Source organism: Populus trichocarpa, chromosome 1 (genome assembly GCF_000002775.5).
Source record: "Populus trichocarpa isolate Nisqually-1 chromosome 1, P.trichocarpa_v4.1, whole genome shotgun sequence".
NCBI lineage: Eukaryota > Viridiplantae > Streptophyta > Magnoliopsida > Malpighiales > Salicaceae > Populus > Populus trichocarpa.
This window is the reverse complement of record NC_037285.2, coordinates 8,932,322-8,952,392: the sequence shown is the minus strand read 5'-3', so window position 1 is coordinate 8,952,392 and position 20,071 is coordinate 8,932,322. Positions and strand designations below refer to the sequence as shown.

The 20,071-nt window shown below is 34.2% G+C and overlaps 2 protein-coding genes and 1 long non-coding RNA gene across 6 annotated transcripts; all 3 read right to left on the bottom strand.

Annotated features, from left to right (window-relative positions):
- Positions 1–1,874: 1,874 nt before the first annotated feature.
- On the bottom strand, positions 1,875–3,627 carry LOC127904710 (uncharacterized). The gene is made up of 3 exons (XR_008058066.1): positions 3,487–3,627; positions 3,008–3,394; positions 1,875–1,952 (listed from the first exon to the last, which is right to left on the bottom strand). It is a non-coding gene; the product is annotated as an uncharacterized LOC127904710 (long non-coding RNA).
- A 734-nt stretch (positions 3,628–4,361) lies between these two features.
- On the bottom strand, positions 4,362–11,419 carry LOC7478077 (uncharacterized). Of its 4 annotated transcripts, none has more exons than XM_024593704.2 (9): positions 11,241–11,419; positions 10,550–10,734; positions 10,278–10,365; positions 9,597–10,173; positions 6,996–7,049; positions 5,929–6,026; positions 5,139–5,264; positions 4,918–5,007; positions 4,362–4,700 (listed from the first exon to the last, which is right to left on the bottom strand). In XM_024593704.2, the coding sequence occupies exons 1-9, from the start codon at positions 11,298–11,300 to the stop codon at positions 4,581–4,583; spliced, it is 1,398 nt and encodes a 465-aa protein (XP_024449472.1). In that variant the 5' UTR covers positions 11,301–11,419; the 3' UTR covers positions 4,362–4,580. The 4 variants fall into 4 exon arrangements, with proteins under 4 accessions (XP_024449472.1, XP_024449473.1, XP_052304981.1 ...); XM_024593705.2 differs by having other exon boundaries at positions 10,550–10,701; XM_052449021.1 differs by lacking the exon at positions 4,362–4,700 and having other exon boundaries at positions 4,708–5,007.
- Positions 11,420–12,714: 1,295 nt separating this feature from the next.
- On the bottom strand, positions 12,715–16,180 carry LOC7478076 (UDP-galactose/UDP-glucose transporter 2). The gene is made up of 7 exons (XM_006368682.3): positions 15,717–16,180; positions 15,131–15,159; positions 14,843–15,044; positions 14,362–14,604; positions 14,173–14,274; positions 13,435–13,542; positions 12,715–13,198 (listed from the first exon to the last, which is right to left on the bottom strand). The coding sequence occupies exons 1-7, from the start codon at positions 15,840–15,842 to the stop codon at positions 12,950–12,952; spliced, it is 1,059 nt and encodes a 352-aa protein (XP_006368744.1). The 5' UTR covers positions 15,843–16,180; the 3' UTR covers positions 12,715–12,949.
- Positions 16,181–20,071: the final 3,891 nt, after the last annotated feature.

The window sequence follows — 20,071 nt, the reverse complement described above, 5'->3', positions numbered from 1 at the left end:
AGATTCCAAGGTAGGCTGACGGCTGACCTTGTTCGTGAGAGATTCTTTGCCATACAACGCAACGGAAATGGCTTTTTTTCATTTGTTCGGATCTAACAAGGAAGATTTTTGACTTAGAAATGAAAAGGATATATATATGAAGCACATTTTGCATCTAGGTCCCATTAGTCTTCCCATTGCTTAAATCCCAGTCTCCCCAAACTTGCCATTAACACTCCGATGATCATTCATGTTTTGCCCTTGAAAGTTCGAGTCTTTAGTGTTATTGACCACCACTGATTTATTTCTAGGTTTTGATGATGATTTCTTTGGATCATTCATCTCTGACGACACTACAGTGATGTCCATCTTTTTATTTCTTCAATCACATCAACTCTTTCATAAACAAAGTAAATTAGGTTATGATTTTTTTTTAGATTCTCTATTCGTAAAGAATTGAGGGGAACACGATTCTTAAATTTTAAATATTTAAATACTGATTTTAAAAATAAAAAAATTATTATTTTAATGTATTTTAAATACAAAACACTTTATACTGTAACCGTTATTATAATTTCAAATATATTAGAAATCATGTTGCGTGAAAAATAAATTTTGGATGGAGTGATAAGTTGTTTAAGCCATTTTTATTATATTATACATAGTAGATTCATTTATTTGTTCAAATTTAAATATTTTTGTATTCATCCATATGCAAATTGTAATTTATAAAATTGCACTTATAGAAAAGTAATTTTGTTGAAAAAAAACATTTTTGAAAGGTTCATAGTCTTTTTTCTAAAAACAAAAAATAAATATAAAATTAATGTTTTTGGAGTACTCGTCAATGATTTAATACTGTGTGTTCAAAACTATTGATGAACGGGAAAAAAAAAAACTCTTGCAAAAGCATTTCAGATGCATTATCAAATACAACCTCAATATTTGCCGACCCAGCACAGGACATGGATGAACATAAACTTTAGATCATTTGAAAGTTAAACCTTTAGCAGACTTCATTAAACCATGCTTCACTTGGAATTAAATCATTTCATTAATTCTTGTAAGATTCCATCTGTAAGTAAATGGATTTTGCATGCGAAAATGTAACTTCTTGTTAATTATTATCGAGTTTTCTTCGTGGATTGAATTCTACAAAAAAAAAAAAAAAAACAAAAAAAAACAATCTGGGTACAAATGAAATCTAGCAATGTTCAGTAGAGGTCAAACCCTAAATTAAAATTCAAAGAGGTTTATTCTTAAATGGCTCAAAGGTCGAAAGAGTGACACAATTTAGCCAGCCAATTAATGGTGTATTTTGGACATTAATACGTTACACACGAAAACAATACACAGTGTCGTTAAGGGTCAAAAGTCATATTTTCTCTCCTTTCCTGAATTTTCACACAACTCTCCTTATCACCAGACACACCCTGTATTAACGAAGAGAGATGAGATGGCGAAAGATGGTGACGCGATATAACTTGCAGGTACAGAATCCACAGCAGGTTTAATGGAGCAGAAATCTTTACCACAGATTACGATTTAGCCGAATTAAATTCAGGTCGTGGAATTATGTCAGGGATGTCCATTCAAATCCAGTCTGGCATATCTTTTTCCAGGACACTCATTAATGTTAGCTGTATGTATTCTTTTTAAAGAAATTATTACGTGATTATTATTTTTCAGATCGATCAAATTTCCCATTTGCCGAGACAGGCAGTGAAACAAGTTTCGGGCATGTGGATGCATCCTCTGTCCTTGTCTCGTGCTTATCGATCATCACTCCAAGCCAGACGTTGTAGAGATTTCTCACTACTGCAAATGATTATTTTTTTTAACATTATATAATATCTCAAAAATTGTTAAAAAAAAAACCTTGACTAAAGATCAATCTCTTCACAACAGTCGCAAGTCAATTGTAATTAAAAGGTAATTAAACCTCTCAATCTCAGTCATTGAGAAAAAAAGATCTGTCATCAAGAAAAGAGGGTCATCACCTTGTATGATTCTTTGTTATTGCTAATAGACTGCATAATCAAGCAATATAGGAAATTCTTTACAACTGCTGTCAACTGGATTCAATTCGTTATACTAAAACCATCACGCCCATAGGGGACCTGAGCTAATAAATTACAGTTCACACACAATGGGGCCAGGCTACTCGGCCACGCCACATTGCCTCACTTATTACAGACAGAATCTAAGCGACCTCCCTGTCAAAGTTATGCGAGGATCCCACAACAAAAGCCAGCATTTCTTTTACCCGGCAAAGTGCCGACTGCCTGGACTTAAAGAGCCTAAAATGGGATTATTTTTCAGCTCCTTTTACACCCTTTATCTGGTCCTACCCCTTATTAATGAACGAGGATGGAGAAGAGGAAGCATAAACAAATATTGACATTGAATTTTCTTGTCGTTTAAGGAGACTTTATGCCAAGCTATTTGGGTGCAGACTGCAGAGTGTTGAGTGTTCAAGTCAAGTAAAACCCACAGCTTGCTGTCTCTTGTCCGGGCATCACACCCTTGCTAGGTTCCCAGTTTAAGTGTTAATTTTAAGTTAGTCCTTGTAATTTCAAAAAATACTATTACATCCTTACGCTCTTAAAATCCAATTATAACTTGGTAATTTTCTTCAATTCATTTTTTTTTAAAGATACATATAATTAGATAGGACGGGAAAATTTGACCGGGAAAGAAGATATTTTTGGGATAAAAAAACAACTAAATTAAGTATGGTCAACGATGTTCAAATGAATATTTGACTATTTTCTATATGGAACAATTAATTAATTATGATATACTACAGGGACTAATTTCTAATTAACTCCCGATTTAATCAAAGGAATTTTTTTAAAAACAAAAATCTAGAATTTGTCAAAACCCAATTATAGAAGACATCAGCCAGACTATTTTGAGGCCTTCAATATGTTAGATGAGTGATAGTGCATAATTAAAAGAAACTAGAAGTGCTCTTGGTTTACTGTGTATTTATTAATGTGTATCACAACTAGCTCAAGAATCCTACCTGCAGGACAACCTTAATCGTGGACAGCTAGAAATTGCTGGAGGTTCTTTCTCTACCCCATTCATTGCCAGGGATCAAGCCTACAGCTTCACCTATGAATCGCCTGTAACTGGTGAGGATCAACAGGTGCAATCTCCTACATTGACATCGTCATTTTCTTCTTTCCTAGTTAACGACAAGACTCCTCGCTCTGCATCTGAAGGTTTTTCTTTTAGCAACCATGACGAATCGGGTGCGGGTGCAATAGAGCTCTCATCAATGCTAAGCTTTACCTTCGTCAGTCCTAGAATTGCAGTTGAGAAAGGAGATATCTTGTTTGATGCTAAAGTCACTGAATCGAAATTGGATGCAATTCATGGAGGTACATATGTTGCTTTCATCACTCTCCTGTTTGTAAGATCATAGTTAATACACATTAGATGAATAGGCATCCACATCCATCTTTGGAAACCATTAAAAACTGCGAGTTAGAGAACAACATTTTCCAAAAAGGATAGGCTTCTTTTGGCTCCAGATATGAGAGCAATCAGGTCCCTAACGTGTTTCCAGATTCCACTTCTATTTCGATATATGTGCAGTATGTTTGTCCATGAATTACTATTCGAAGCTCTCTCTCTTGGCTGGTGCAGAAGTACTCTTAGGAAAGCTCCCTGCATTGTCAGATACTTTTGTTCCAGTTAACCGTGGAATAGGAGAAATGATGCAGAAGATAGAAATTCGACAGGAAGGGTTCAATGGGTCTAAATTATCCAGTATCCACGGCAGAAGAAATCACACCATAGGACTCGGCGAGCTTGATCAACTTAATGTCATGGTCACTGAATCGGTAATTCGCTGGGCATCATGCAGTCACATCCCTACCGCCCCATCACTTAGATTATCACTTGTGTGCTAGACCCTAGAGGCGTGCATATGCAATTCGTACCCTGACTGGGCATCTGGGAAGGATTACCTTGGCAGTATTAACGAGTTCTAATAATGGCCGACACGGAAAGTTCTGGGGATGTGAGGAACTGAACTCCGATGACAGATTTGTGGCTTAATTTATGAGGTTTCTAAAAAATTGCAATATGTGAGTAAATAACAGAAGTAGCACATAATTAAATTTCAAATGCATTTATCTCCCCCTCCATCCAGTGCACTCTCAGTATTGTTATTACATTTTGTTTCTGTATCTAGGGGCTGTGCTGTGGGGCAACTTGTGCAAGAGAACCTGCAATCTCTTGATTCTATTTGCCTTCAATTACACTTTAGAGAGAGAAGAAAATTTGATAGCATTGCATAAATTAAGGCGTTTGGACACCGTGAATGATGCCAGTCACATGATGACGTGCTCATTCATCAAATAAACAAGTTAACTAGAAAAGGATAATAACGGTTTAAGATTGAAACAAAACATAGCATTCCTTTTCCTCCTATTATAATACAAGTAATAGAAATACATTTGATTTCATGGGGTCCGAGTTCTAAAAATTGACCCCTGTTATTTTGGAGCCCCAAGACAAGCTGGCTCAGTTCCTAACAAGCCAATTGCTGCTGCAAAATTTTAAGAATCGTGCTCCTATAATGACTTTCATGAAGTGGGAGCGTATTCTTGGATTGCTGTCGCTAGCTTATTCCGATCCTCCTCTGTTTTTGTCCTAATTAAGAAAGTACGTGCCACAACACTATCATTATTGCCGCTATCATCACCCTACAATAAGACGAACCATCGGCTATAAGTTCCATGATAGACATGCTACATTAAACACTATGATTAATATCATTAAACACTATGATTAATATCTGCCATTACAGCAGCCTTCTATATGATGGTTATGTGAATCTGCAAATATTTGCAGGTGAAGGCTAAACCAGGCAAAGTTTATATGCTCATAAAAGTGCAAATATAAAGAATTAAAACGCATTACTGCAGTGTGAAATATTGCAACAAGGGAATTCTTCTGTGGATTTGTCTTGATTCCTGGATAGAGCAAAGCATTAAGCAACACTTTCCCCACCTGCCATCAGCAAAAACACTAAAGACAGTAAGTCCAAGAGAGAGTTACACAGGAGTTAAAGTAGCAATTTCAACTAAGCACCATGCCATGTCTATCAAAAGAAAATAAATGCCTAATCATTTCGAACATACATCATTTCGAACAACAATGGTTGGTTTAGATTCTTTCGTGGACTTGCCAATCCCCTCTCTGCATTTGATGGAAAGCTGCCCTGGGCCCTTATCTTTCCATGTGTCCTTATCTGCCGGATCACTTGACTGATCATATCAAGAGAAAAAAACCACGGAAATCATTCATCCACAAAGAAGGCAGCACAAGCAGGAGATGCAAGTCAAGACTTGACTGGCATGCAGATCATCTCAATTCATGAGGCAGATCAATTACGAACATAACCAAGATACAGAATGGGGACAGCATTGGCATCATTTCAAGATGAATAGATAACTGCCAAACTCAAATCACACCAATACGCATTAACAACTGATACACTTAGAATCCTGGATATTCTGATTTTGGGAGAATTGAAGTACCACTTGTCACCACACCCCTTAATTGAAACCACAAATACAGAGTTTGGTTCAGGGCTTTTTTTTTTATCATTATTTATAACCTTTTTGTTACCTGTACTATTTAATTACTAATGCTGGACCTTAAAATCTCATGGAATGCATGAAACATGAAATGATCTTCACTTCAAAATCAATCAAGAGACTTTTGACATAGCATTAGATAGAAATATTAGATGCCAAACTAACTAATTTCATAAAAAAAAGGGTGAGGAGAAAGTTAGATTTGCTGGTATGCATGAGCGAAAGACAACTTTCTTCTACTATTAAAAGTTGATAGATTTACATAACCCTACCCCAAAAATAAAAACTTCGCAATGCAGTCTCAATAAGTACAATATGACATGTCAATTACCTTCACATAGAGCTTGCACTTGACTTCATGGACTGTAACAATACCCTTCTCTTCAGACTTCTTCACAGATGGACTGCCAGGTTGCTGTAATTCATTTTCTGGTAAAAGAAAAGGGTTTAACATCAACATAAAACAAACACACGAGTGGGCTGGGGTTTCCAGGCTACAAGGAATATTATCGAAATAATATGAAAAAAGAACTGTCTACCATTTAAGATTTCAAAGTTCTAATAAACATGCAAACAACCTGTGCAAATCCAGCTTCAAAATGGATCAGAGCTAGAACCAGTAAAGCAGACCAACATCATGAAAGCACAAACTTCACAGAGCAGAGAGACCATTCAGTTGACTGAATAATCAGGATAGAAACATTAAAATTTCATATATATATAACACAACAGATCAAATCCAAGGAATATAGGAATTGATAGTTTAATGATTAATGTCTTCATTTCCAGTAAAAAAGAACAACTATTTTGTCTGCTTATGCTGTAGAGAAAAAGTAAAAACAACAAATACTCTCAGAAATACAGTAAACTCCCAAGAGTTACCTTAATACACTCAACTATCCTCTTCCAATATTTTATATCCAAGTTCAAAGTGAAAATCTAATCTATTAAGAGTGGTAGTTCCATGGTCTCAAAAGTTGAGAAAAAAGGACTCCGCAATCAGACATAAAACCACAGATCAAAATTGATTCCTACATTTGCAGCATGTTCCTTTATATCTTGAAAAGCATCAGGCTTGCAATTGAATAAACTCGATACCTTACAATACTAATAGCCTGCACAAGTCTCTGATCCAATTTTCCAAAAGGAACCAACAAGAAGGTATTCACAACATGCCAATTTTTTGAAGACTTGAAACCAAATTTCAACTAGCAGTATGTGAAACAGATAAGAAGCGCAGTTCACACTTATGCACATAACATGATTATCTCAAATAAAGCATACATCCACAAGAAAGGAGTCAATTGATGATAATCATAAAATGCATAGCAGGTTTAACTTAAAGTAATGGCTTAAGAGAATCTCAAACAATGAAAAGGCAATTCTTCTTTCTCTCACCATCATCCGCATCATCTGCAGTGTTATGGTTTGCGGGGATGGAGCTTTGGCCTCCTAAAATTAAAAAAAAGAAAGAAGAAGTCAGATTTCATGTCACTTCCACAAAAGCAACATATGAGACTATAATCTATATAAAAAAATCACAGCAGAATCACTAACGAATTGTCATATCTGCATCTTTGTATCTTATTAACTAAAATATTCTTGACATAGTAATGTTTATCGCATTATTTCATTAATTGTTACAATTTTTAGGTTTTGAAGAGTTTAAGAAGAGTCCAAGAAACAATGTGGTAAATCAGACATAACTTTTAATCCGACTGTTGGATCGAACTGAAATTTTAATAGAAAATTTTGAAGGCCTTGTTTTCAATTGGTTTAAATTTTATGATGATCAGAGATCAGAAAGGCCTTCAAATAAATCTCGAAAGTTACTTTTCGAGATTGTTTTTATTTGCCTTGTTGTGTTTGAATTCTTTTTCTCTATTTAGATTAGGCCTTTTAATTTAATTAATATTTTACTCTCTGGAAATCCTAATCCTAGATGGATTCTATTAGTTAGATAAGTTTTAATTAGAAATCCTTTCCTATAAAGGATTTTAGTTTTAACTAGGAATCCTTTCCTATAAAGGATTTTTTATCTAACTAATATAAATAAAGATGTCTAGTTAATTTTGAGACTCAGTTTCAAACTATTCAGACTTTTAATAAAATATCAAAGAATTTTCTATAAATTTCTCTACAACTTAGGTCTTTAACCTTAGAGCTTGAGAATCCCAACTTCAATCCACACTATATGCCGTGTCAATTGGTATCAGAGCAATTTGACCTCTTTGATGGATGGAGACAGTAGCAACCCACTTCGCAATGTAGGAGTGGAGACCCACTGTAGCGTTGTGCAGGCTCATGGGCAGATTAAGAACGGAGAATGGATTGATTGGAGCAAGCCATAACAGGTCTAAATCAGCTAAAGGGTGACACAAACAGGAATCACAAAGAGAAGAGGAACATACTTGGAGACTTACCTCGAGGCTAACCTTACCTATGACCTATTCCTGAAATTCCACCTAGACAATCATTTGTCTATGTGGAGGAATTTGGTAAAAGCAAAATTTCAAAGTTATCTAATCATGTTGAAGATAACATGACCAAAGAGGGTGCTGACAAACAGTTTTAGTCTTTTAACCTTAAGTTGGAGAAGATAGTGGCTAATGATGATCTTTCAATCAAGAATGAAGATCTCGCAGGTAAGGATATGGAGGACATGGTAATTTCTGACAATTTTCCTAAAGATATTATGAAAGATTATCTCGAAGTTTCTTTATATTCAAAGGTTGAAATATTGTAGGTCATAGATGATGAAAAGGTCAAGTTTTAAGTAAACAAATGTGTGAAGGAACTAAAGGTGGAGATTTCATAGGAATAGTGAGTATAACATTAGATATGGATTTTTCTTTAGCATGCACACATCATAACTTAAATTTTGAAGTTCACAGGTCAAAGACACGCTACTTCGTGAATATGTTTGCTAAAATACTATATCCAAAGTATTTGTTCTTTTGGAATAGAAAAGTTCAATTCTTGACAAATAACTCGAGGCCGAGTTTCTCAAAAGTAAAAGCGACTGACGTGGGGGAGAGTTCTTCAATATTCTTGGCATAATAATGTTTATAGTATTGTTTCATTAACAGTTAAGATTTTTAGGTTTTGAGAGATTAAGAAGTGTCTAAGACGAAGTTTTGGTAAATAAAGCATAACTTCTAATCCCCATTAGATTGAGTTGAAATTTTAACAGAGCTAAAATTTTAACAGAAGATTCTAAAAGCCCTAATAGGTTAAAAGTTCACGATAATTGGAGATCCAAAAGACCTTCAAATAAGGCACAAAAGTTATTATGCGGGATTGTCTTTATTTACTTTCTTGTATTTGGATTGTTTTATCTTGTTTAGATTAGAAATTTTAATTTAATTAATGTTTTACTATTTAGGAATCCTAATGCTAAATGTATTCTATCAGTTAAGTAAGTTTTAACTAGTAATCATTTCGATAAAGGATTTTAGATCTAACTAATATAAATAGGGATGTCTAGTTTATTTTGAGATTCAAATTCAGAATTTTAGAGTTTTCTCTAAATTTCTCTACAGCTTGGGTGTATAACCTTAGGGCTTGAGAACCTGAGCTTCTATCCACGCTATACGTTGTGTCAACATCCCATCTACAAGAGTTCTGAATTCAGTACTCTCTAGTTGTGAACAGTCAACTCATATTGACTTTCCTTCACCCACTCTCTAGACTATATTGCCACACCATTAGACACCAAGGTGCATGTAGCAAGGTCTGGTGGGTCTTATGGGAATACCTTTCACAGTCCAGTTCACAATATCACAGAAATTTTGTAACCTTTAAAGGACTATCTTCATCTAGATGATCAAACTAGAACCAAGACTCACTTATAGGTCCTACTTGAGCATGGCAAACATTTCCAATGTCACAAATGTATTTTTCCATTTTCTCTGGCACATAATCCATCTTAGCGACTTACTACTACTGGTGTGAATTTATGACCTGTGTAGCATTGAAGTAAAGCAGTACAAAACCTACCAAACAAGAAAGATGTTTGAGTGTTGGGGAGTGCTCCTAAACTTTGGCTGTTGGAGAATGTTCCAGAGCTTTGATTAAAGGAGAAAGGTGTTTGACTGTTGGAGAGTGCTCCTAAACTCTGGCTGTTGGAGAATGCTCCAGAGCTTTGATTGTTGGACAAGAGGCCAGGGCTTTGAATGTTCGAGAAAAATCCAGAGCTTTGGTTGTTGGACAAGAGGCCAGGGCTTTGAATGTTCGAGAAAAATCCAGAGCTTTGGTTGTTTGAGGACAAAACAGAACTTGGATTGTTCGATAATAATGAACCAGAACTTTGACCATTGGAGAATAAACTAGAGCTTTGGCTACTAGATGATACTCCTCCAGAACTTTGGTTGGCAGAAAAGACACCAGAGCTCCAGGAACTTGTAAAGCTTGTACTGGTACTCGGTAAAGCAAACCCGGTTTTTTCTTGAAGTAATTTGCTCTCATTACTCTTTATTTCAGGCACTAATTTCTTTTCAGCTCGAAGAGAATCAGCAACAGGCCCTCCTTTTACAGCATTTGCTTTAAGCCAGTTGACAACATCACTAAACTTCTCCTGCAATTAGAGAGATGATCAAGCTTTTATAAATGCATTTTACAATATAAAGATGGGTGCATGCATATCCCCTTTAATGCATACTAAAGGATGTTAAATGTTACCATAATGTTTGAAGCATGAGCAAGGTAATCTCGAATCCCATCTTCCCAGAGTTCATCAGGATGGTTCTTCAGTTGCGTTTGAACCCAACTATTCAAAATTGAAAGAAGTCCCAGAAATTAAGCCTATAATTTCGGAGGGGGGGGGGGGGGGGGGGTTACACAAACAAGAGAACGCATCATCTTCATCCAAATTCATCATTGAAGCAGAAACTAAGTTGACCAGATAATAACTGAAGACGCAAAGTTGTTCAAATACAAAGAAAGAAATGGACCTGGCAAATTGGTTATTGAGAGCTCTCACATACTGCTGTGATGAAGCAGCCCGTTTTGCATCCAACGGTGGCAATGGAGTCGATTGTTGCTGAGATTGTTCAGGTCTATGAATATCAAATAGCGATCCTTCCATTATTCTCTTATTCCTTAACTGCAACCATATTGAGTGTTGCACAATCAGCCTCTAAAATATGATTGGAGGTCAATATCAAAAAGATGTAAAATAAATTATTCTTTCCATGAAAAAGTACAAAAGCCAGCAGTGAAAATAACAAAAACTAAGTTGATATGGAATCGTAGTTTTGATTTTGCCTACACAATGAGCTCAATTAAAAATTCAAAGATATGAACAAATGCAACCAAGAATCTCACTACAGCTCCTTAAAATGCATTGACATAAAATACATAGACCGTCTAGAAACAAAAAGAACTAAATTTTTAGCTCTAATTTCATTTTATCATTAAAAAAATATCAATTAAAGCACTAAATTCCTCAAAAGCTCAAAACTAAATTCAAAATCCCAATTTAAGCTACAGCCCGCAATTCAAAATCCAAACTTCATTATTACAAAACCAAAGCAGAACTACAGAAATGTTTTTTTTTTCTAAAAGCACAAATAAGCATATCCTTTATCAAGTAAACAAGACATTCAAGTAGAATAAAATTAGGGTTTTCTTTAAGAAACTCACTGCCGTGTCATTCGAGTCAGGGACTGGGTCTGAAGCGGCAAATCGTTTCGCTCCTTTCATGATTTCTTCTTTTCTTGAAAAGCTGCAAGGAGAGAAAGGGAACCAAAATAGGGTTTTTCTTGCTTTTGAATTATTTTTCAATTTTCTTTTTGGGGCTTTTGGTTAATGGTGATGAATGATGATGCTATCTTTTTCAAAATTTGGAGATTAATTTAATAAAAAAGTGAGGTGATTGTGACCGTCTGATCACGTGGGGAACTAAATTTCAACTGGGGCCGTTGGATATTGTAGGCACATGGCCCATGTGCATCGTGCTATTTTATGCCCCCACCATTACAGTTTGCTGAAGGAATTAATTTTTGTTTTTTTGTTGTTTTTTAAAATATTTTATTTAATTTTTTTGAAATAAAATTATATTTTATATTAATATATTAAAATTCTAAAATTTGTAAATATTTACAAATTTTACCAGCTTATCGGATAGGCTTTGAGCCTATGAAATTAGGGGGGGGAATAAAGTTCTTGAGAGCAGAACTGAAACTGATTGATTTAATAAGGCTTGTGAATATAAATTATCTTAAAAACCTCAATTTAGTCCCAAGTTTATACTCATTTTCAATTGAGTCTTGAATTTATAGATTTTTTCATTTACATCTCAAAAATTATCGATCAAGTCTTTTTATTAGTGCTCATAAATACTTGTTTTTATTTTTTTTTCAAATTATGCCATTTTAGTGCATAAATAAGCACATTTGACATAAAAGTTTAATGTCGATGGAAAATCATTTTAGAGCATAAAATATGCAATTAGACTTAAATTATTAAAATAAATTGACAAAAGGACACAAGCGATAAATGTAAGACCTAATTGATAAGTTTTATAGGTTTGGGACTAAATTGAGATTTTTCCTACATTGTTCCATTTCGGATTCCAACTGGAGGGAAGTTTGTGAAAAAATAAAAATAAAAATAAAAATAATCCTTGAAAACAGTTCAAGGCGGTTGGTATGCCTAAATGAGACGAGGAAAGTATTTAATTGAGCTGACAAAAGCTAATCTAAATATATCCATGATGATAAAATTTCTCGAGGCAGAGAAACCATGCTTTCATGCTAACACATCACTATAATAACTTCGATTAATAATTTGCGTGGAGCAGCAACACACTTTCTTGACAAAAATCAGGAGAACGATGGGATGGGATGTCGCTCCTCGGGGCATTCGATCATTCGATGGGCCACTTCTGTGTCTCTGTATTTGAAACTTCCATGGAACAAATTGCCAGCCATTACGAGGAGGATCCTCGACATCAACCATTAGCTGCCGAGGAGCGGTTGCCCTACCAGTTGACATTGGCTTCAAAATGGTTTTGAGACAAGTTCACATGTGGAGGCAACCATCTCTTTAATCTCCATATATTTCTGTATTAAACATCAAACTATGCAAGAGGGCATGCCATATCGAGCCACAAAAAGAAAGAGAACATTGCTCTTGTATTTCAATTTCAAAAACATAGAAAGGTAAATCAGTTTCACCACTGAAATTTTACATTACAAGTAGCTAGCATGTCTATTCTCTCTTTTCTTTCCTGACCTGATATACTTTTCTTATTCCTATCCCCCATGCCCTTCCTGGGTTTAATGAGAAACCAAGAACAAATTCGAGGAAAAAATTACAAATAAGAACAAAAAAATCTATGACCTTGGTCTTCAAACTAAGGGCCTTTTTTCTTCATCTCCTTCACCTTTCCTACTATCTGCTTGACTTTTCTCTTCTTTAAAATGGGACTTCCCATTTCTAGGTGCACTCCTACTGGGGGGTTTATAATCTATAGGAACCATCTTCAATATAATTCCCATGGCGATGAGCAGCAGCCCTGATCCATGCTGCTCAGTTAATGGCTTTGTGAATATCATATATGACAGCAACAAGGTAACTGCCTTTCTAGCAGTTGTTATCTGCATGCCAGTACAAATCAGAACCCAACAGTTAGATATATCATGTAGAACGCTAAAACATGATCCTATAATAAGATGGTGGAAATATTTCCGATTAGCTCATTTTGAATCTTGTTTAAAAAGCTATTGAATCCCCCATTAGGCTTCCAAGTGAAATATTCCGATACAAGACATGTTGAAGTCGGGAACAAAATGCAGGGTTTACAGCTATCCAGAGGGGAGAAAAATAGACCTACCATGGCAGTCGTAGCAGCCCCAAAAATGGCAATGAGGGATAGAACAGAAATTTGGCCAATGAATGTGGCCATGGCTTCAAATACTAACACCCCATACACGTAAGGATGCTGCAATACATAAAGCAGCAATGATCAAAGGATCTTGGCAATAGAAATAAAATTTGTAGTAATCATCAAAAGGAATAATATTAGACATTTAAGGCAGTGACAATCTGGATTTCTGATAGTAGATCATTTATTTTAAATACGTTATACCAGGAGAACAAGTAACTGGAGTAACAAAAATCTTAAATCTGTTTTTATGTTCAATTGACCAGAAAAGAACTCATGAACTGTCTTCCCTGAAACCAAACAAACTTCTTGGTAACATAAATTCTTTACTTGTCAATCAATAAGTATTTCACTCCCCCCTTATCAATACTTTAGTACAGAATTCCTAATTTTTTAAAGCAAGTTATGTCCCCAGTAGAGAAGCTTGTTAGAAAATAACCCCACTAGAGGTTTGACTACGTCAGGGGGGACGGTATTCATCATTTAAATAAATGAAGTGGACTTTCAACCACTAAATCATTGATTTCTCCTAGGAACTTCCTTCGATTGTGCATACCCGGCACGTTAAGTGTAACTTGACCCCAACCATTTTCATTGTAGCCCCACATGTACACGAAGGATTTCTTTTAAAATCAATTCATAAGTGCATGCAAGATGACAAAAACTTGTAAGAGCATAGGTCTTTACTTGAGCACAAGATTTCCAAGCCTTAAACAGCTCTCCAGTCAGGATCATCGGAGGAAGCAAGAAAGGCAATCCAACAACTGTCGAGCAGAACAGCACCTCGATCTGTCAAGGAAAAAAAAAAGCCTAATGGGATACTATTTTTTGCCAAATCAATTTTGCATTTATGTACCAACAGAATATTGAGATCACCTGAGTGGTGTCAGGATTCATGGTAAATATTGCTTCTTGCAAATTACCCATTAAAGAATCCATAATTAAAGCACCAGAAATCATCAGGACACCAATTATGCTAAAATTTGGCGATGTTTGGGCATCTGCCAAGGTGAAAAGGATCAGACCGATGACCAGAAGCAGGGCTGATATGTATTCATGAAATGGATATTTTCTTCTCAATCCTGGAATAAAGGCGCCCATTACCATAACTGGCAGTACCTAGATTCTCAAAATCACCAAAACTCACAAATTACAGAATAAGAGACAAGATCCATCTTAAATTTCTTCAAGATTTCCACGTATTCAAATGCAAGCAACATAAGTTCAATTAAATATTACTTCCATATGTACATAAATCTTTTTAAAAAAAGAACAAAACCTTTCACGACCGAGACATCAGATTAGAAGACATGAATATAAGTTTAAAGAAGAAGAGGTTGATAAGAACTGAGTTTACCTTGGTGGATTTGAACATGATTTGAGCTGGATAATTGAGAAAGGCCAGGGACCCCTTAGTCAGCCCATGAGAACCCATAAGAACAGCAGAGAGTTTCCAATAAGTTTTCCATGGATTCACCATTTGCTTAGGGGTAAAACCCTGCAAGTATATAAGCACCAAGTACACAAATCCTTGTACAAATGTGAAATACCAACCATAGCTGAAAACTCAAAAGAATAAACAAACATGCATGAGAATTACTACATGACAGAACAAAACTAGAAAATACTATCGGTGGTGATGTACCTGAATTGAAGCCGATTATACACATATTCCTGGAATTAGCCAATGAAAGATGCGAAATGTCAATGATCAGATCAAAGGTTCAAAAATGAGAAGCAAACAAAAACCAACCAGAAATTTACCAATATTGTAATATTCGATTTTCATAATTTAAGGTCAAAACGAATAAAACAGTATACAAGGAACACCCAGAAAAGAAAAATCTTTTTAGAAAAATCTTTTTAGCAAAATAATGACCATAAGAAGACAGTTGACTTGGTAAACTTTAAAAAACAAAAAATTAAAACGCACACGGCCACCTCTGTTTGGTTGCAGAGAAAACAAAAATCATGAGACTTTGTCATCGATTAAATCCAAGATCTAAAAAGCTTTGCTTTCCGTTAGTTTCAATCTCAGCAATCGAACAGAGTATAGCAAAAACCTTAGAAATAAATCGATGCTCACAACATAACAATTTAACCAATTACACCAAAAAGAAAAGAAAAACAAGAACAATTGGCCATCGAAGTGAAAAAAAGAAACAAACAACATCTCCACACTTTATAAAAAATCCCAAGACGATAAACAGTGATAAAGGTCAAAAACAAACCTCGCAGACGCCATTAATGAGATAGCCAAAGAAGAACCCAGAAGAGCAAATAAGAAACTGTTGCCATTTAGGCCGATCGGATAAAGAAATCCCAAACAAAGACCTCGCTTGATCCTCGCCCTTCATTGTTCAATTCAACACTGCAAACCCAGTAAAAAAAAGGTACAAAAGGGTGTATATCTACAACGGGTTGCTTGCTTGTGTTAACGGTGCATGTGAGTGTAATTGACCAAAAAAAAATAGATGGAAGGGAAACTGGTTTGGTTATTGATTCAAAGAAGAGATGTATCAAAAGGGTGCTGTTTAAAAACCTCGTAAAACCTCTCCCTCTGTCTAGCGTGATAGAGTATAGTTTGGGTGGTAATGGAGGTTGAGAGAGAGAGGGTTTTAAGAGGGAGGGAAGTAGCTAGGAAGAGAGATGAAAGAGAAATTTTTTGTTGCTGAGGGGACTAAAGAGCCTTGAATGAGCACTTAAAGATATCAAATTCCATGTAACGTTTTCTCGCGACAAGATTTGGTGGTAACAAAAGGGTTGGGTTGGACCGGCACCATTTCTTCTTCTTGTTATTTTTGTATGGATAATTTATAAATTGCATGGTTACAATTTTACCTATTAAAAAAACTAAACATCTTTGCAATAGCTGCAGATTTATTGTTATTATTTTTTTTATTTTCATTCCATGGTGAAAAAATCCAAATACCTATGAAAATAAAAAAATAAAAACCTGATATTAAAGGATATTTTAGTATTTTCACTGTGATAGAAGCAATTTGATATTTGACAAAGTAAAAAAATGCACAGTAAAACAAAAAAGTATCCTTAAAATAAAAAAAATTAAATTGAAGAACAAGCAGTGTTTTTGGTTTTTTACGATGATTTTTTTTTGTAATTATCATATTCATGTTTGGTTCGGTTTTAATTTCAAAAAGCTAAAACTAATTAAACCAAGCCAGTTAAACAAAAAGTATATAATTATAAATTTTAAAAAGTAACATATTTTTTTAAAGGAACATATCAGATCTGAATTTCATTTCAATATTTTTTTATATATTTAATGGTTAGGCTAGCTGACATTTTTAAAAAAGTAAATCCAATATCTTATGGAAACAAAAAAAAAACCATGGATGCAAAAGCTAGCTTTAAAAAAAAAAATCTCATTGATAAATTTCAAATTAGTTTTTTTATTGGTTATTTAAAATGGATTTTAAAATTTATATATTTTTTTTAGTCCAAGAGAAGTGTTTCGTGGTTTTTTAAGATTATTTATGGCTAAAAAGGGAAGATGGTGGGCAATTACTGCTAGAGAATAATATAAATTATATATTCTGTAATAGTTTAAGCTATTGAGTTGGGATAGTTCTTTGACATGGTATCAGAGTCTTGATGACCAAGTAGTCACGAGTTCGAATCTCACCATCTCCATTTATTTGATAAAAATCAAGCATAAGATAATATAAGCATGTACAAGTTTTAAGCCCAAAAGATTTTTATTTGAGGGGATGTGTTATATTCTAAGACCTCACCTAATAGCTTAAGTTGTTGGGTTAAGATGATTATTTGATAATAATAGTAGCAAGATTAGTAGCAAGATTGAGTTGAAGACGATAGTTTAATTCAATCTTTATCTTTCGAAAACTTCAACAAAGTACTTAATTAAACTTTGTTATATATTCAATTTAGTTGTTAAATCTTTTCAGCATTCACATGATTATTATGCGTAACAATCCATTACTTTCTTAGAACTAAACCGAACAAAAAATCAGTCGTGAGAGGCTTCATTTCAATATAAAATTAAACCGAACAAAAAATTCTCCCTCTTAATCAAATCAGTTGTGAGAGGCTTCATTATCACACATACCATTTGCACCATAAAGTTGTGAGTTGAATGTTTAGAATACTCTAATTCCAGCTCGAATGAGATGGTACCCTGGCTGCCTACAGTGTGTTTTATTAGTTTATTATTTGACTTTTGATTTTTATTTTTAATTTCAACCTCCATCCACATTGCAAAGTGCAAACTCGGGATATTCTTTACAATTTCTTTTTTAGCATACACCACACCACTCCTTGACCTACGGTGCCTTAGCTACAGCTCAATCGATGTAAATCATCCCACATCGCTTAAAAAAGTTATTTCACCCGCTTAAATTATTCCTGCCCATGATTAAATTGTTTGTTTATATTAAAGGTTTTTTTAGCCATATTTCAAGAAATTATTGAATTTTTTTAGTTTTAAATTATTATTTTGTATTTTAATATTTTTTGAATATGCTGATATTAAAAATAATATATAAAAAAAACAATTTAAAAAACAATATTTATTACACGAAACCGTCACTGAAACGAATTAAGACTACCTAACCAGGATCCTTAACTTATTCAATTAGGTTTATGGGAAAACAAAACGACAAATCTGATAATCAACAACTCGGATTATATTAGAACAACAAACAAACCGCTTGGCTGTTTAATTGACTTCCATGACAATCCTGTTAATTGGTCAACGAAACTACAATTGAAATGAAAGACTCATGATTATCTTCAACCACATAATTTTTCATGAGGATTTGGAATTTCTTTTTTATAAATTATAGCCTGCCAAAAAGACAAGGTATAAATTAAAGAAACAGTGTTCTATAAGGATCAGCAACACAAATCACAGCTTTAAGAGCATATTCGGTGGTAGAATGATAGGAAATGTTTTTTAAAATGGTTTTATCTTAAAATTACATTAAAATAATATTTTTTAATTTTTTACACCAACATATCAAACCAATCAAGAAATACTTAAAAAATATTAATAAAAAATAAAAAATTAAGAATACAATTCAACCATTTAGTAACTAATCGGTGACTAGGTCTTTAATCCACAATTTATGGCTTGTGGGTTTATTAACTAGTAGCCAATAATGCACGGGAAATGCGGCGAGATATTGAAATACCTGTCGGCAACCTGGACCTGTTCCGTGTACAAAGAGAATATATAATTTTGGACGCTGACTTGTCAAAACTAGGATATGCCATCCAGAGCTGATTACCCCCTTTATCTCTAATTCCACGCCTAATTTTCTTCCTCCACGAACAGAACAGGTTTGTTTCAAAAGGGCAGCAGAGGTGGCCGAGTGGAGTGTGCTTCCTTGTGTGGGTTTCAAAAGCTGTCGCTGTCTAGGTTGATGCATGAATTTGAACGCCATGGGGACGGGTCTATTGGGCTGCCCTCCCTCTATATCCACTTCAACGTTACTGCCTCGAGAGACTTGTGTTGACTAGTCTTCTCAAATTTTAATCTTTCAGTGTGAATATTTTGACACGACTCCAGATTTAAGAGCTGGAAAATAAGAAATTTGAATAAAAATTTTTTTTAGCTTCAAGAGGAAGGGTATCTCTGACCTTGCAGTTCAAAACTGGTTTTATCACCAAATTAATTTTAAATATAATAAAATAATACGTAATATTATGGGTGTATTTTAAAAAATATATTTTTTAATTCAAACATCCAAACATATTGCTTACATTGCTGGTAGCATTTTAAATCAATTTCTAATGTGAAAAAAATGCAATATGAACATGTTTTCATGAATTCTTTTAAATTGAGAAACAAGAAAATGTTGTTTATAATTTATAAAATAAATTAAAAAATACATGAAATTGTATTATCACTAGACAATGCTAGTCTCGTAAATTAAATCCAGAAAATTATATGAAATGATTAAAAAAACTATCATTTTCTCGGTTTATTTCACATGGAAGAAGCAAAAATGGCCGAGTGGGGTGTGATTACTTTTTGAAAAAAGAGGTGTTAATGATAATTTATTAAACCGGGAAGTTAATTTTCATATAAAATAAAAATAAATGTATAAATAAATATTTTACCCTGACTATCATTTCTATTTTAAGCATTTTTATTCATTTTATCTTGGTGGCTAAATGTTGTTACTAATGATTTTTATTTTTATACAAACCTTATAAAATATTAATTCATATAACATATAATAAAATTGTTACAAATCAAACTAATATCGTGTCAATGAACTAAAAAAAATTGTAAAAAAACCAATATTTAAATGGAAAGAATTAATGAAAATGAGTAAAAAAAAAACAAGGCTTAGACTTTGATGGGTCAGGCCCGTATGGGTATTTCCCAACAAGCCATAGCAAAAACTGCTGTTGATCTTTGCCATCAATCAATTGCCTAGGCCCAACTAGCTTGTAGTTATGACACCTGCAAGCCTGCTACTCGGGTTTTTTTTTGTTTTTTTTTATTATTATTTTTATGCGACTACGTGTTAAGCTTTTTTTTTTTTTTAGTTTAACGTGGGTGTCTGGGTTAACTTGCGTGTACCTCAACTAATCC

What these genes read in the sequence shown, in the direction of transcription:
- LOC7478077 (XM_052449021.1), bottom strand. Translation starts at nt 11,300, where the DNA reads ATGAAAGGAGCGAAACGATTTGCCGCTTCAGACCCAGTCCCTGACTCG. An exon ending in CTGACTCGAATGACACGGCA is followed by an intron (nt 10,735 to 11,240) that starts GTGAGTTTCTTA and finishes ATCATATTTTAG; the next exon opens with AGGCTGATTGTGCAACACTC. An exon ending in CTCATGCTTCAAACATTATG is followed by an intron (nt 10,174 to 10,277) that starts GTAACATTTAAC and finishes CTCTAATTGCAG; the next exon opens with GAGAAGTTTAGTGATGTTGT.
- LOC7478076 (XM_006368682.3), bottom strand. Translation starts at nt 15,842, where the DNA reads ATGAAGGGCGAGGATCAAGCGAGGTCTTTGTTTGGGATTTCTTTATCC. An exon ending in CTTGGAAATCTTGTGCTCAA is followed by an intron (nt 13,543 to 14,172) that starts GTAAAGACCTAT and finishes TATGTATTGCAG; the next exon opens with CATCCTTACGTGTATGGGGT. An exon ending in GGGCTGCTACGACTGCCATG is followed by an intron (nt 13,199 to 13,434) that starts GTAGGTCTATTT and finishes ACTGGCATGCAG; the next exon opens with ATAACAACTGCTAGAAAGGC.